At 43.2% G+C, this 15,892-nt stretch overlaps 4 protein-coding genes across 4 annotated transcripts; 3 read left to right on the forward strand and 1 right to left on the reverse strand.

The window, feature by feature from the left end:
• LOC119737946 (D(2) dopamine receptor A-like) lies at positions 1-1,350 on the reverse strand. The gene has a single exon (XM_038212623.1). The coding sequence runs from the start codon at positions 1,348-1,350 to the stop codon at positions 1-3; it is 1,350 nt and encodes a 449-aa protein (XP_038068551.1).
• Positions 1,351-4,116: 2,766 nt separating this feature from the next.
• On the forward strand, positions 4,117-5,433 carry LOC119737953 (histamine H1 receptor-like). The gene has a single exon (XM_038212629.1). The coding sequence runs from the start codon at positions 4,117-4,119 to the stop codon at positions 5,431-5,433; it is 1,317 nt and encodes a 438-aa protein (XP_038068557.1).
• A 4,580-nt stretch (positions 5,434-10,013) lies between these two features.
• On the forward strand, positions 10,014-11,384 carry LOC119737958 (D(2) dopamine receptor-like). The gene has a single exon (XM_038212631.1). It carries the CDS (start codon positions 10,014-10,016, stop codon positions 11,382-11,384), a length of 1,371 nt encoding a protein of 456 aa, XP_038068559.1.
• A 420-nt stretch (positions 11,385-11,804) lies between these two features.
• Positions 11,805-15,416, forward strand: LOC119737965 (C5a anaphylatoxin chemotactic receptor 1-like). The gene is made up of 2 exons (XM_038212640.1): positions 11,805-11,883; positions 14,809-15,416. Exons 1-2 carry the CDS (start codon positions 11,805-11,807, stop codon positions 15,414-15,416), a joined length of 687 nt encoding a protein of 228 aa, XP_038068568.1.
• Positions 15,417-15,892: the final 476 nt, after the last annotated feature.

Below are 15,892 nucleotides of genomic sequence, written 5' to 3' on the forward strand. Positions count from 1 at the left end.
TTAGCGTCTCATTTTGCGAAACACTGCCACGCAGTCTTTCCTGAATCGTTTGTTTGCCAGTCCGTAAATCAATGGATTAATGGCATTGTTGATAAATATGGAGAAAGACAGCCAGTTCCATATCATGTAAAATGTACTTTCAGGGTCTATGTTGCTACCTGCCAAATAAGCAATGTGTATAGCATTATCAATCAGATCTGGTAGCCACGTCAGCAGGAACACCACACTGGTAATGAAGAGCATTTTTGTTGTCTTACGCTGTAGGACGGCGCCGCCCATCCTTCTCAGAGAGTTCGTTTCTCCACGGTGGTTCCTGTCCCCGTCTTGCTCTGAAACTGCTTGGGAAACGCTTTCCGGTCCCACTTTGGAATCTCGCTTGGCAGGATTCACAAGATTTCCATTTGTAATTTGGGGCACCTCAAGAATGTCCAGCCTTGAAGTAGATGCATGATGAGGCGTACAGCTGGTGTTTGCCAGATTGATAACTGTCGACACCTCGTTGTCGACAATGGACGTATTAGCTTCGATCCTAACCAGAGCATCTGATGGCGGTTGTGTCGAACATTTGCTGTTGCGGTCGGAACCGTTTCCCATTTTCTCCATATGATTATTGATAGCACTCAGTTGATTTTTCTTTGGTAGAGCCGATTGTGTAGGTATTGTTCGGTCCTTGTCGATCTTGGTAGCGACCTGATCATCTTGCGTTGATGTGCGTTCAGGCATGGCACCAACTTTCACATGTCTTAAGACTGCTGCGTAAACGTTTCCGTAACAAATCCCGATTGTTACAAGTGCAGTTAACACAGCAATGTTTTCGACAATTGGTACAAGTAGGTCTATGCCTAACATGGGCGGGTACAGGTAATCTCTTATGCTTCCAGGAATACTAAATAATACCGAGAACAGCAAGATAACGAAAGCAGCTACCTTGGCCCGTCTTGGCGTGCAATACCGTCTTTGTGGCCGGCATATGCAGTCATAGCGATCTACAGCAATCGCAGCGGTGATACCAAACGAAGCAAATATACCAATATCCCAAAGCGTCGTGATCAGCATACTGAAGTCTCCACCGTTGCCTCCACATTTGAGAGCAAGTCCCACAATGCTAATAGACAAAATAAGGCAAACGTACAGATCAGTAGAGGCTAAGGCCATGATCAGAACGTGGGTGCTGGTCTTACGTACCTTGGTCCAGTACACACGCAGGATCAGACAGTTACCAGGTACTCCAAAGACAAATACCACGGCTCTAACAAACAACGTGATTGCAAAAATGTTAGTGTCACATGAGTTATCAGCCCCAGATATGGAAGGCGCGACACTGGTGTTGAGAGCTGACAGAATGGCCATTATAGAACTTGAAGTTCCCCTTAATGACAGAGGAGCCTGCAAGTACCACAAGCTATTCCAATAACTTTCCAAAACAGCAATGGGTATTGTAGGTTTCACATCATATGTTTCACCACACAGACTCTCGGAAAAAGAAATTCTCCATCAAGATGCACAGGACGCAGCACATTTCATCACCGGAGGTAAATCGAACGACATCACTCAGGTCCTATCTGCTTTTTTCAAAAAGCTAATCATTAAACCTCACATCAGTATCATCATCATGGGTGTTGTCATTCGCAGACGTTTTACGTCCAATGTGATTCGTAGACAAATGGATGCCATGGTAACATAGCGCTTGCGTCTATGCGGCGTGTGGGGCATTGAGTTGGAAGAAAGATTATACTCGCCAGGAAGTACTTTTATACACAAGAGTATATTGACAATTTAGGGCGTGACAGGGCCCAATATCCGGGGTAGCAAGTAACTTTGGGGACATTTCTTGGACAGCTCAATTGTTATTTTAATTCGGAGCGGGGGCGTGTCCTTACGCCCCTCCTTTTAGTGGTTCAACAGGTGCACACTGGAACACAGCCAGTGGTAATATCGGTATAAACAAGACAAGACAAGCCTCGTAAATAATAATTATATTCAGTTGATTTAGATTGGCTATTCACTGGAAGTCAATTTTTATGTATCTATCTGGTCTGCACAATGGGCCGGATCTAGCCCATTCATTTTCATTACAGGTTGTTCAATACGATAGAATTCCCAGCTCACAAAGTGCGGCCAGGCAGCCAGTCAGTCGGGGAGTCAGTAGGGGAGTCAGTCGGTCATTTGGGGAGTCAGTCGGGGAGTCGGGGAGTCAGTCAGTCAGTCAGTCAGCCGGGCAGTCGGGGAGTCAGTAGGGGAGGCAGCCAGTCAGTCGGGGAGTCAGTAGGGGAGTCGGGGAGTCAGTCGGGGAGTCAGTCAGTCAGTCAGTCAGTCAGCCGGGCAGTCGGGGAGTCAGTAGGGGAGGCAGCCAGTCAGTCGGGGAGTCAGTAGGGGAGTCGGGGAGTCAGTCGGGGAGTCAGTCAGTCAGTCAGTCAGTCAGCCGGGCAGTCGGGGAGTCAGTAGGGGAGGCAGCCAGTCAGTCGGGGAGTCAGTAGGGGAGTCGGGGAGTCAGTCGGGGAGTCAGTCAGTCAGTCAGTCAGTCAGTCAGCCGGGCAGTCGGGGAGTCAGTAGGGGAGGCAGCCAGTCAGTCGGGGAGTCAGTAGGGGAGTCGGGGAGTCAGTCGGGGAGTCAGTCAGTCGGGGAGTCAGCCGGTCAGTCAGTCGGTCAGTCAGTCGGTCGGTCGGTAAGATAGGTACGAAGGTGATACTCGGCTGGCCCTCTTGGACCAGCCCAAAAACAATTCTTTAAAAAGGGTGGTAGGGTCAAAGGCAAACTCTAACCTTATCTGTTAACCATTCAACCGCTAATCTAATCCCAAACTGACCATAAAAAATCCTATCCTTGCAATCCTCCACAGATAACCCGTACCCTGACTCTCACTGCTTCCGTTAAAACAATTATTTATCAGTCGATCCCTTTTTGTCCATCCTCAAGTTGGGCGCACTACACGCTTCTTCATCTATTCGCATCCACAGTCATTGTTCCCAAAGCAAATTCTAGAAGCATTCATCCAGCTTCTTCCCGCGCACTGACCAACCAAGGAACTCGATCCTTACCTGTCTGTCCTAGTTCAAGTGTAACGTCAATACTTATCTTACTAGACCTACTTGAAGTATTACTTCATTTCCCTTTTTTATCCATTCTATGTGTAGCCCTAGCTCACTTTGAGTGGCCCTTGGATAGTTGTGATGGATGACTCTCATTAAAAATGGTACTGTTGGCAAGCTTTCAACGCTAGCAGTCTTCCTAAAGAGTGCAGTGTGCATTACATATTGCCTTAATAAGTGAGTACGTCAGCTTTTCTTGTTAGTTTGCGATAATGCTGACGAATTATCAGTCCATTCTTCTTTTTTGATTCAAAGACATTAGGGCATCTCAGACTAGAGACTTAAAATCTCTGTTTTACCTTTGAAGAAGGATTCCTCGAAAATGGGCGGGGGGGGGGGGGCGTCACTACCGTGCAGATACGGAAGTGCGTATTGTAAGCTTATCTCTAGCTGTGTTTATTGTAAAGGCTCAAGGAGCAAAGCGAAAAAAAGTGCAAGGTGAGGTGAGACATTTGACGTAACTGCACCTTTCAGCTTAATAATGTTTTGCCTGTAAAGTCCTTAAATTTTGATGTATAGACGACTGCATATTGTACAAATATTGACTGTTTAGAGTGGCGTATAGTACAATGTCTCCCTGGGGTTATCGATGGATGGATGGACTGTTCTGTTACCCGAAGCGTGGCCGAGGAAAATGGAACGCTCAAAGGATCATCGAGGAATCAAGGGCCGGCCATGCCCCCCCCCCCCCCAACGAACCCATTTTTTTTTAAAGTGACGTCGCAATAAAGGCAGGCACTGCGTATACTACCATCTTTTCTTTAAAATTGGTTAAAGTGGTCAGAAATTGCCTCAGATCGCACCACAAAGTCATTTTGCCCAACGTTGGTTAAGTTACATGACGTGAAATCTCCGCGCCCCGTTGCTGTTCTGGATAGTTAATGGTGTGTGTTTAGCTGGTGTGGTATTCTGAGGTTCGTTGGGACACGTCTTCAGGAGAATTTAAATTTCTACCATGTCTAACCTTACAGCTTCCAATACAAGTATTGCGCCTTTATATGGGGATAGTGGCACTTGTGACACTAACATGCTTGCGTTCATCCTGCTTGTTAGAACCGCTGTTTTCGTATTTGGAGTACCTGGTAACTGCCTGATCCTGCGTGTCTACTGGACCAAGGCACGTAAGACCAGCACCAACGTTCTGATCATGGCCTTAGCCTGGGCTGATCTGTCCGTTTGCCTTTCCATGACTGTCAACATTGTGGGATATGCTCTAGAATGTGGAGGCAACGGTGGAGACTTTATAATTTTCTGGTTGATGGCGACAGTTGTGAGAATTGGTGTGGCTGCTTCGCTTGGTATCACCGCCGTGATTGCTGTGGATCGCTATGACTGCATATGCCGGCCACAAAGGCGGTATTGCACGCCAAGATGGGCCAAGGTAGCTGTTTTCGGTGTCATGCTGTTCTCAGTTATAGTAAATATTCCTGGAGGCATCAACGAATACCCGCTGTACCCGCCCACGTTAGGCATATACATACTTGAGCCAGTTTCCCAAACTACAGCTGTGTTAATTGCACTTGTTATCATCGTGCTGTGTTACGGGAAAGTTTACGCAGCGATTTTAAAACACGTAAAAGTCGAAGGCATCCCCGAACGTACATTGACGCAAGACGATCAGATGCAGGTCGCTTCCAAGATTGACAAGGACCGAACGATGCCATCGACCCAATCCACTATGCCAAGGAGAGTTCAACTGAGTGCTATCCATAGTCACGCGACCAAAACGGGAAACGGTTCCGAACGCAACAGTAAATGTTCGGCAAAGCCGACATCACATGGTTTGTCTCGAATCGATGCTCATAGTACGCCTATTGTCGACAACGAAGTGTCGACAGTTAATTTGCCAAATTCCATATGTACGACTCGTGCATCTACTTCCAGGCCGGACATTCCTGAGGTGCCCCAAAATGCAAATGGTAAGCTGGTACATCCTGCTGAGCGTGATTCCAAAGTTGGCCTGAAAAGCGTTTCCCAAGCAGTTTCAGAGCAAGGCTGTAGTAAGGGCGGGGACACGAACCACCGTGAAGCAACGGACACTGGGAGAAGACACGCCCCTAAAAGGGTGGTAGGTACAGTCCTACAGCGTAAGACAACAAAAATGCTCTTCATTACCACTGTGGTGTTCCTGCTGACGTGGCTACCAGATCTGATCAGTAATGCTATGGAAATTGCTTATTTCGCAGGTAGTGACATAGACCCCGAGAGTACATTTCGCATAATATTGGACTGGCTGTCTTTCACCATATTCATCAACAATGCCATCAATCCATTGATCTACGGACTGGCAAACAAACGATTCAGGAAAGACTGCAAGGGGGCATTCCGCAAAATCAGACGCTAATTTATTGTCTTTTTGTGAAACTTCGCCTCTAATACGTTGCAAAACCATCTGTACAGGGTGAGTAAAAAAACGAAACCCAAATGTCGGGACTATTGTTTTAGTGAAGTTCTGCATTAGTCAGGTGGCATATGGTCGGAATCGTGACCGACTGGTCCAAAGCACCAAACTTGGCAGATAGATTCTTATAGCCCTAGAGAAGATATTTAAAAGGGGTGACACCTGAAATTCTTTTGGGAAGGGTGCCTAATTTGCATAAATCGTTAATCCCTGCCGTGTAATATATTTATTCCCATATTTGGGTATATTTCTATTTTTTTAATTTTTTTGAAAAGTGTATTTTGGTGATTCTACTTGCATATTCTTACCTCAATAACATTTTGTAAAACATATAAGTGACTGAATAATTAGGAGGACATAGTAAAGAACCAAAATTGCTACTATTTTACCCTAAAGTTACGCGCATTTACCTTTTCTTCAGATATAAGCAACTAGTCTCGCCAAACGTGAGTATTGATGAGCTTCAAATTGATGAGCTTCACAAAGTTACTTACTGGCATAGTTACCCTAACAAAAATAAGTGGGAAATCAAGTGAACATTGATAACATCTTAATGTTTAGCCCAAAAGACCAAAAAAGGGGAGAAAATGTGGTGTCCGTAAATTGGGCTAGTACGGGAAGGGTAACGTGGGGACTTGAACAAGTTCAACGAAATCCCCCTAAAAAAGAGATTATTGTTGTTTACAATCATTTTGTCTACGCCAAAACGTTTTCTCAACCATAATTTTGGGAATTTCCTTGAACTTGTTACAGTGTTCCTTGTTAGGGAACCCTTCACCTACTTGTTAGCCCAATTTATGGACACCTCGTTTTTCCCAGTTTTTGTTTTCTGGGCTAAATATCACAATGTTATCATTGTTCACATGATTTTGCATAAGGTTTTAATATGGTAACTGTACCAATAAGCTACTTGGTGAATTTGAAGTTCATCAATGCTGATGTTTGGCAAGACTAATTGATGATATCTGGAGACAAGGTAAATGCGCGCAATTTTAGGGCATAATAGTAGCCATTTTGGATCGTTACTATGTCCTCATAATTATTCAGTCACTTATATGCTTTGGAAAATGTTATTTAAGTAAGGATATGTAAGTAGAATCCCCAAAATACACTTTTCAAAAAATAAAAAAATAAAAATATACCCAAATATGGGAATATATATATTACACGACAGGGATTAACGATTTATGCAAATTAGGCACCATTCCCAAAAGAATTTCAGGTGTCACCCCTTCTAAATATCTTCTCTAGGTCTGTAAGAATCTATCTGCCAAGTTTGGTGCTTTGGACCAGTCGGTCACGATCTTGACGAAAATTAGATCTAAGCCACCTGACTACATGTAGCACTTCCAAAATCTAGGATATAAAGGCCCAATCATAAGCGTTCTTTTAGGACAAGAATCATTCAAATCACGCATGTCCTTTTCAAGTTACGGAATTTTAAACACAACCACCGTTTTAAAGTTCTGTCCACGGATCACAAAAAAGGTGTGTGGTCTTTCAGCAAAACAATATTCACACAAATCCATATGTGATTTGTGTTCGTTTTGCTGCGCCTTCTGGTGATCCGTGGACAGAACTTTAAAACGGTGGTTGTGTTTAAAATTCTGTAACTTCAAAAGTATATAAGTGATTTGAATGATTCTTGTGCTAAAAAAAGGATTATGAATAGGGCTTTTGTATCCTAGATTTTAAATTTGCTACATTCAGAACTTCACTAAAACAACGGTCCCGACATTTGGGTTTCTTTTTTCTTTTTTAACTCACCCTGTATTATCGTCGTGTGTTGTATCAAGAAGAAATGACCCTCATTGTTTGATATCATCCCCGCTAACTAAATTTGACTAAAATCCACGATTTGTTGATTTTAAGGAAATTCCATACATTAACTTCAGGGTGGTGCAAAAAGGAGGAAACATACTTTTGACAGCACTTTTCACAAAACTTCAATTTATTGGTCCAAAAAAGAATTGATCTATAAACGTAGGTGACGAAAAAATGACTGCAAATCCATATCTTGTTTCTAAGATGTGGTATTTCATGTGCCAAACCAGGGACGGCTTTATCCTATCCGCTTGAATGAACCCCGGAGCTTGGACTAGGATAACAGTGATTTTGGTGACCTATAGCTGTATTACAGTATGGGGGCCAAAAAAAAAAAATTCGGTCTCTGGTCAGACCAAAGTTCCGGAATTGACGCGGCCACGCGGCTTTTTTTTTTTTTTTTTTCCTTTTTTTTTTTTTCTTCAGCTTGGATTGTACAGACAAGGTGGGTACTATTTTGCTTTTTTGGTGTCCTCATGTACATTGGTGGCCTCCATAATTTGCCTTGGTGCTTTCGATCATTTGCCTTGGTGCAATTTCCCATTCCTTGGTGCTCTTTGGTAAAAAACAATTGAGGAGGTGCGGAAATAGAGGACGCTGTTTGAGCTACCGCGGACAGTTTGGAAAAAAAAAGATCGACGCGCATGCTTAAAATCGACGCGCGCGCTGACCAGAGACCGACTTATTTTTTTTTTTGGCCTAAGAATAATAACACTATTCTTGCGAATTTCTTTAAAGATTTTTTTCACCACGTATGGTTGAAGAGCTATACTCATGGGCGTCGCCAGGATTTTTTCTAGAGGGGGGCAAAAAAAAAATTTGCCAAAAAATGCTTGTATTTCTCAACACATTCTCGATTTATCAGTTTTAGAAGGGGGCAGGGACATTTTGCCCCCCCCCCCCCAACTCATTAAATTTACACCACTTGGTCTTCGCGCCTCTTTTTCTTTCTTTTTTTTTTCTTTTTTTCCTTCCTTTTTTTTTTTTTTTTTTTTTTGCTTTTCCAGGGGGGGGGCAAGTGCCCCCCTTGCCCCCCCCCCTCGCGACGCCCATGGCTATACTTCACATAATAAAAAAAGAAAACAGTTCTTAAAAGTAATTGATCAGTGATCACAAAAATAAAATCCCACCAACTTTAAAGAGGTTGTTGAATGCTCGAAGACATTTCCGTCATTTTTCGGGTATATGTAGCCTAACGTATGATGAAATAAAAACGACTATTGTGTCTGTCATGAAATGAGTGCAAAAGGTACTTTTGAGAGCTGTTTTTCAGGTCTTGTTTCGACCCGAACGTGCAATTTGTATAAAAGTCGTCGCTGGGGGCAGCAAACAAAACATAGTAAATCGTGACGTAATAAACAGGACGCGTTTATACTACGCTGCATCGGTGACGTCATTTTAACTTAAACCACGCCCACACGCGCAGTAGTATTGGAACCATTAGTAGTGGCGCGTTTAGACAATGGGCGCTAGTATACAAACAGTGGCGCGTGCGCGTATAGGATTCAGTCACTTGTGAACTGGAAAGCTTTTGTAAAGAAATTGCATTTCAGTTTACATTCTATTAGGCCAATGACTAGCAGCTATATGACGTAACATTCAAGTGGCCCCGTTGTCTTATGACGTCTTTAACGTATATAGATTGCCAATTCAGCAAATCTAGTCACTAATTTTTGTTTTCTTGAAGTCAACTAGGCATGCTCTTAGACTCTATGTGAAAATTTAATTCCAAAAGTCAAAATAAACTTACCGAACCTCTGATTCACAAATGAAAGCCCTCATTAATAACTTCATTGTATGGTGTGAAAAAGGATTATCTTTTCACTCTTCGAATCACCGTAACTTTCTCATTTCATATCTAAAACGCTTTTACCTTGCACCAAATTGCAGTTTTTGTAGGATATGACGTCTTATAATTTTTGACAAGCACAACATAGCGCCTTTTTAAATATTTGTATAGATAAACGGTGTCAAACTATATGACGTAACTATGACTAGCTAAGAGGTCACATTTAAGTGGCCGTCGTTATCTTATGACGTCATTAACGTTTATAGATTGCCACCTTAGCAAATCTAGTCACTCACCTTTTTTTCACGTAAGTCAACTATGCATGCTCTGAAAATTTAATTCCGAAAGTCACAATAAACTGACCCAACCACATGATTCTCAAATGAAAGCCTTCAACTCCTAGTTACGTGACTGTGGACACGTGCCACCTAATTTTCTGAAGGGGGAAGGGGGTAAGTTTGCCTCCACTCAGAATTAGAAGAAAGCTTAGGTTTCCAAACATAATGGTCCTCGAAGTTTCCTCCTAACCCGAACGTTGGATCATTGTCACGCCGCACGCGCAGCGTGTGCCTGTTACTCCATTGAGTGAATAAATATTTCTGTTACTGTAACAACAGATTGTGTATGTGAGGTTTAATTGAGCAGTCGGAGCCAAGCAGACACAGACAGGGACTGTTTGTCATTTGGGAAGTGCTGTCATTCGATTTACCGTCGGTGATGAAATATGCTATGTCCTGCGCATCCTGATGAAAAAAATCAACTCAAAACAGTTAGTGACTAAGACCGTTTGGTTAAGTGTGATGTGAAATTTCCACGACTCGTTGCTGTTTGAGATAGGTGACGGTGTACTTAGCTCGTGTGGTATCAGGAGGCTCCTGTGACACTTGGTCAGAGAATTTCAATTTCTATCATGCCTAACCTTCGATCTTCCAACGCCAGTATTGCACCTTGTACATCTGGGGCTGAGAATTCATGTGACACTGGTATTCTTGTGTTCATGTTGATTTTTAAAGCCGCTGTTTTCGTATTTGGAGTACCTGGTAACTGCCTGATCCTGCGTGTCTACTGGACCAAGGCACGTAAGACCAGCACCCACGTTCTGATCATGGCCTTGGCCTGGGCTGATCTGTCCGTTTGCCTTTCCATGTCTATTAACATTGTGGAACTTGCTCTAAAATGTGCAGGCAACGGTGCAGACTCTATATTTTTCTCGTTGATTGCGACTTTTGCGGATAAAGGTGTGGCTGTTTCGCTTGGTATCACCGCCGTGATTGCTGTGGATCGCTATGACTGCATATGCCGGCCACAAAAGCGGTATTGCACGCCAAGACGGGCCAAGGTAGCTGTTTTCGTTGTCGTGCTGTTCTCAGTTATGTTGGGTATTCCTGGAGGCATCAGAGAGTACCTGTACCCACCAATATTAAGCATAGACCTACTTGAGCCAATTGCCGAAACCATTGCTGTCTTAATTGCATTTGTAACAATCGGGCTGTGTTACGGGAAAGTTTACGCGGCGATCTTGAAACATGTACAAGTCGGTGGCATCCCCGAACGCACATTGACGCAAGATGATCAGGTCACTTTCAACATCGACAAAGACCGAACGATACCATCGACACAACGCACTTCGCCAGTCCAACTGACTACTATCCGTAGTCCTACAACCAAAAGACGAAATGGTTCCAATCGTAACAGCAAGACTTGTTCGACACAACCGCTATCAGATGCACCGGCTAGAGTCGAAGCTAATGCGTCGATTGTCGACAACGAAGTGTCGACAATTAATTTGCCAAACACCATCTGTACGACTCATGCATCTTTTTCAAGGCGAAAAGTTCTTGACATTCCCCAAAATGCTAATGGTAAGCTGGTGAATCCTGCTGAGCGTGATTCCAAAGTTGGCCTGAAGAGCGTTTCCCAAGCAGTTTCAGAGCAAGGCTGTAGTAAGGGAGAGGACACAAACCACCGTGAAGCAACGGACGCTGGGAGAAGACACGCCCCTAAACGGATGGGCGGCGCCGTCCTACAGCGTAAGACAACAAAAATGCTCTTCATTACCAGTGTGATATTCCTGCTGACGTGGCTACCAGATCTGATTGATAATGCTAAAGAAATTGCTTATTTGTCAGATAGCAACATAGACAGTACATTTTCTTATATAAGTGAATGGCTGTCTTTCACCATATTCATCAACAATGCCATCAATCCACTGATCTACGGACTGGCAAACAAACGATTCAGGAAAGACTGCAAGGAGGCGTTCCGCAAAATCAGACGCTAATTTAATTTCTTTTTGAAAAACAAATGTAAAAAGTGAGGCATCTGACGTTCTTTGTATCTGCACGTTGCAACTTAACGATTTGGAGGTTGCATCTGCACGTTGCAATTCATCAACGATTTTGATGTAGAGTCCCTAACGTGTAATAGTAACGACCAATTAAGTTGATGATGATGATGATTTCGCACTCTTAGCTGATGATGAAGAGGGTCTCCAAACATCAACAAACACAGTAAACACATAGAGTAAACAAGTGGGATTAAATATAAACAAACCCAAAACCAAAGTGATGCATGTTGCAAATAGCCCGATAACATTAGGATCACAGGATGGAGAGCAGTTTAGCACTGTCTCAAGCTTCCAGTACCTTGGTGGATCTACATTTCAGGAGATGGCACAGTAGAAAAGGAAGTGAATGTAAGGATGGGCAAAGCAGAAGCTGCATCCAAGGATCTGGACAACATCTGGAAACAGAAGAATATCTCCTATCCCTTCAGCACAAGTTATGCTTCTACAACTCTTGTGTCATATCCACACTCTTATATAGTACTGCGACCTGGCCTCTTACAATTGGTCAAGAGAGAAGACTGGACTCTTTGACCAGAGATGTTTACGACGCATTCTTGGCATAACGTGGGAGGACGGAATCACTAACATAGCAGTCAGGGAAAGAACCAAACAACCAGCAGTCTCATTGTTGCTAGCACTTGAAAAAGCGACTAACAAGGTGGGGACATCTTATGAGGATGGAGCAGTCTCGCATTCCCAGAAGACTGTTAGGCTGAACCCCAACACATGGAAGACGGCGACCAGGACGACAACGAACTACATGGGAGGACACACTGGAAGAGACCTGGAAGGCTGAACCTCTACAAACACCAAGCAGCCTTTAACAACCAATCGTAACAAGTGGAAGAAGCTCGTGAGGACGGTATGCTCCGCTAAGAGCGATGCCATGGATTAAGTAAGTACTTAAGTTGATGCTACTGATGATCGCATTGGATGATATGCACCGTTACAGTATGACTTGCGGTTTGATGGTGAAATTTACAAGTAGGTGTAGGCCTAGACAAAAAGCCTACCTGCACAGAAACAAGTCAGTCAGTCAGTGAGATAGGTGTAAAGAATTAGGCTGGCCCTGTAGACATGGGACCAGCAAAAAAATTGAACATTCTAAGTTGTGAATAAAGTATATGTAAAACCTAAATGTGTGTACATTGTTGTCAACGGAGAAGGAGGAGACTGCGGCTCCATACCTGGATTGGTCTTTAATTTACTTGATTTGCGCTCTTGCACATGTAGATGAAGTCACAGCCAAGTGTTAATAGTCTCGTGACTGCACTTTACCCGACTCACCTCGTTCCAAGGGTCCTCTTTACATTCACTCATACCAAGCTGCATGCACCAAACTACAGGGTGAGTCAGAATGGTCTGGACCCAAGTTCATCAATTTTGTTTTGGCAAATAGGGTATATTGACAAAAAAACTGAGTGTTTTATAGAATGGTTATTACCTGAAATTTATTTGTTTGGCGGCAGGTAAGTGGTGATCGGGTATGGATGTTTCCCGTAATTGTAACCTATGGATTAAATAATCAGGAAGACCATGGAGAAGGCTATTGCTATAATAATGTTAACAGCTTACCAGTCGCTGAAGATGATCCGTTATTTGTTGAAAATGCACATACGTAGGTTCCATCGAAAGCCAGGCAGGATTGAAGTCGACACTGCACAATTATGAGCAGAATCAACCTGCAACAGTTCATGCCGATGTATCTCATGACTTGCTAAAGTTGTCGGTTCAATATGGCGGTCCCTCCAGCACAACAAATCAGTCAAATAAGACACATTTCATCACAAAACGATGAAACACGACCAATTAGTCGACAAACATACTCACACCGAACAACGGATGTCAAGACAAAATGTAGATTCACAAATTAAAACACGATGGTAAGAACAAACGGTGATAAAAGATGATTTAAAACGAAATAGCAAGAGCAATAAAAAACAAACTAGGAAGCTAGTAACAGCGCCCTCATGTGAGTTTGCGATAATGCTGACGAGCCGACTTTTGTTCAGTTATTATTTCAAGAATATGGCTTTCTTTTCAACTCTATAAAATGTCATTTAATTTCTTGGTCTTTGAAGAAGTGACGGTCGGTCGGCAAAGAAAAAATATTGGGCCAATGACTATCAGCTATATGACGTAACATTCAAGTGGCCCCGTTGTCTTATGACGTCTTATACGTATATAGATTGCCAATTCAGCAAATCTAGTCACTAATTTTTGTTTTTTTGAAGTCAACTAGGCATGCTCTTAGACTCTATGTGAAAATTTAATTCCAAAAGTCAAAATAAACTTACCGAACCTCTGATTCACAAATGAAAGCCCTCATTAATAACTTCATTGTATTGTGCGAGAAGGGATTATGCTTTCTCTCTTCAAATCACCGTAACTTTCTCATTTCATATCTAAAACGCACCTACCTTGCACCAAATTGCAGTTGAACTAACCAATTTTTGTAGGATATGACGTCTTGTAATTTTTGACAGGCACAACATAGCGCCTTTTTAATTATTTTTTATTAATAAACGGTGTCAAACTATATGACGTAACTATGACTAGCTAAGAGGTCACATTTAAGTGGCCGCCGTTATCTTATGACGTCATTAACGTAAATAGATTGCCAACTTAGCAAATCTAGTGACTTACTTTTTTCATGTAAGTCAACTATGCATGCTCTGAGAATTTAATTCCGAAAGTCACAATAAACTTACCCAACCACTGATTCTCAAATGAAAGCCTTCAACTCCTAGTTACGTGACTGTGGACACGTGCCACCTAATTTTCTGAAGGGGGGAAGGGGGCAAGTTTGCCTCCGCTCAGAATGAGAAGAAAGCTTAGGTTTCCAAACATAATGGTCCTCGAAGTTCCCTCCTAACCCGAACGTTGGATCATTGTCACGCCGCACGCGCAGCGTGTGCCTGTTACTCCATTGAGTGAATAAATATTTATGTTACCGTGACAACAGATGGTGTATGTGAGGTTTAATTTAGCAGTCGGAGACAATTAAGCAGACACAGACATTGTTTGTCATTTGGGAAGTGCATTCATTTGATTTACCGTCGGTGATTAAAATATGCTATGGCCTGCGCATCCTGATGAAAAAATCAACTCAAAACAGTTAGTGACTAAGACCGTTTGGTTGAGTGTGATGTGAAATCTGCACGACTCGTTGCTGTTCGAGATAGGTAACGGTGTACTTAGCTCGTGTGGTATCATGAGGCTCCTGTGACACTACAGAGAAATTCAATTTCTATCATGCCTAACCTTCGATCTTCCAACGCCAGTATTGCACCTTGTACATCTGGGGCTGAGAATTCATGTGACACTGGCATTCTTGTGATCATGTTGATTTTTTTAGCCGCTGTTTTCGTATTTGGAGTGCCTGGTAACTGCCTGATCCTGCGTGTCTACTGGACCAAGGCACGCAAGACCAGCACCCACGTTCTGATCATGGCCCTGGCCTGGGCTGATCTGTCCGTTTGCCTTTCCATGTCTACTATGATTGTGAAACTTGCTCTAGAATGTGGAGGCAACGGTGCAAACTCTATATTTTTCTCGTTGATTGCGACTTTTGCGGATATAGGTGTGCCTGCTTCGCTTGGTATCACCGCTTTGATTGCTGCAGATCGTTATGACTGCATATGCCGGCCACAAAAACGGTATTGCACGCCAAGACGGGCCAAGGTAGCTGTTTTCGTTGTCGTGCTGTTCTCAGTTATGTTAGGTTTTCCTGGAGGCATCAGAGAGTACCTGTATCCGCCCATATTAAGCATAAACCTACTTCAGCCAATTGCCGAAACCATTGCTGTCTTAACTGCATTTGTAACAATCGGACTGTGTTACGGGAAAGTTTACGCGGCGATCTTGAAACATGTAAAAGTCGGTGGCATCCTTGAACGCACATTGACGCAAGATGATCAGATCGCCATCAAGATCGACAAAGACCGAACGATACCATCGACATAACGCACTTCGCCAGTCCAACTGACTACTATCCATAGTCACACAACCAAAAGAGGAAATGGTTCCGATCGCAACAGCAAGACTTGTTCGACACAACCGCTATCAGATGCACCGGCTAGAATCGAAGCTAATGCGTCCATTGTCGACAACGAAGTGTCGACAGTTAATTTGCCAAACACCATCTGTACGACTCATGCATCTTTTTCAAGGCCAAAAGTTCTAGACATTCCTCAAACTGCAAATGGTAAGCTGGTAAATCCTGCCGAGCGTAATTCCAAAGATGGCCTGAAGAGCGTTTCCCAAGCAGTTTCAGAGCAAAGCTGTAGTAAGGGAGAGGACACAAACCACTGTGAAGCAACGGACGCTGGGAGAAGACACGCCCCTAAACAGATGGGCCGCGCCATCTTACAGCGTAAGACAACAAAAATGCTCTTCATTACCAGTGTGGTTTTCCTGCTGACGTGGATACCAGATCTGAT

Source organism: Patiria miniata, unplaced genomic scaffold, assembly GCF_015706575.1.
Source record: "Patiria miniata isolate m_02_andy unplaced genomic scaffold, ASM1570657v1 HiC_scaffold_3, whole genome shotgun sequence".
Taxonomy (NCBI): Eukaryota; Metazoa; Echinodermata; class Asteroidea; order Valvatida; family Asterinidae; genus Patiria; species Patiria miniata.

What these genes read in the sequence shown, in the direction of transcription:
- LOC119737946 (XM_038212623.1), bottom strand. Translation starts at nt 1,350, where the DNA reads ATGGCCATTCTGTCAGCTCTCAACACCAGTGTCGCGCCTTCCATATCT.
- LOC119737953 (XM_038212629.1), top strand. Translation starts at nt 4,117, where the DNA reads ATGCTTGCGTTCATCCTGCTTGTTAGAACCGCTGTTTTCGTATTTGGA.
- LOC119737958 (XM_038212631.1), top strand. Translation starts at nt 10,014, where the DNA reads ATGCCTAACCTTCGATCTTCCAACGCCAGTATTGCACCTTGTACATCT.
- LOC119737965 (XM_038212640.1), top strand. Translation starts at nt 11,805, where the DNA reads ATGGGCAAAGCAGAAGCTGCATCCAAGGATCTGGACAACATCTGGAAA. An exon ending in CTCCTATCCCTTCAGCACAA is followed by an intron (nt 11,884 to 14,808) that starts GTTATGCTTCTA and finishes TGATTTTTTTAG; the next exon opens with CCGCTGTTTTCGTATTTGGA.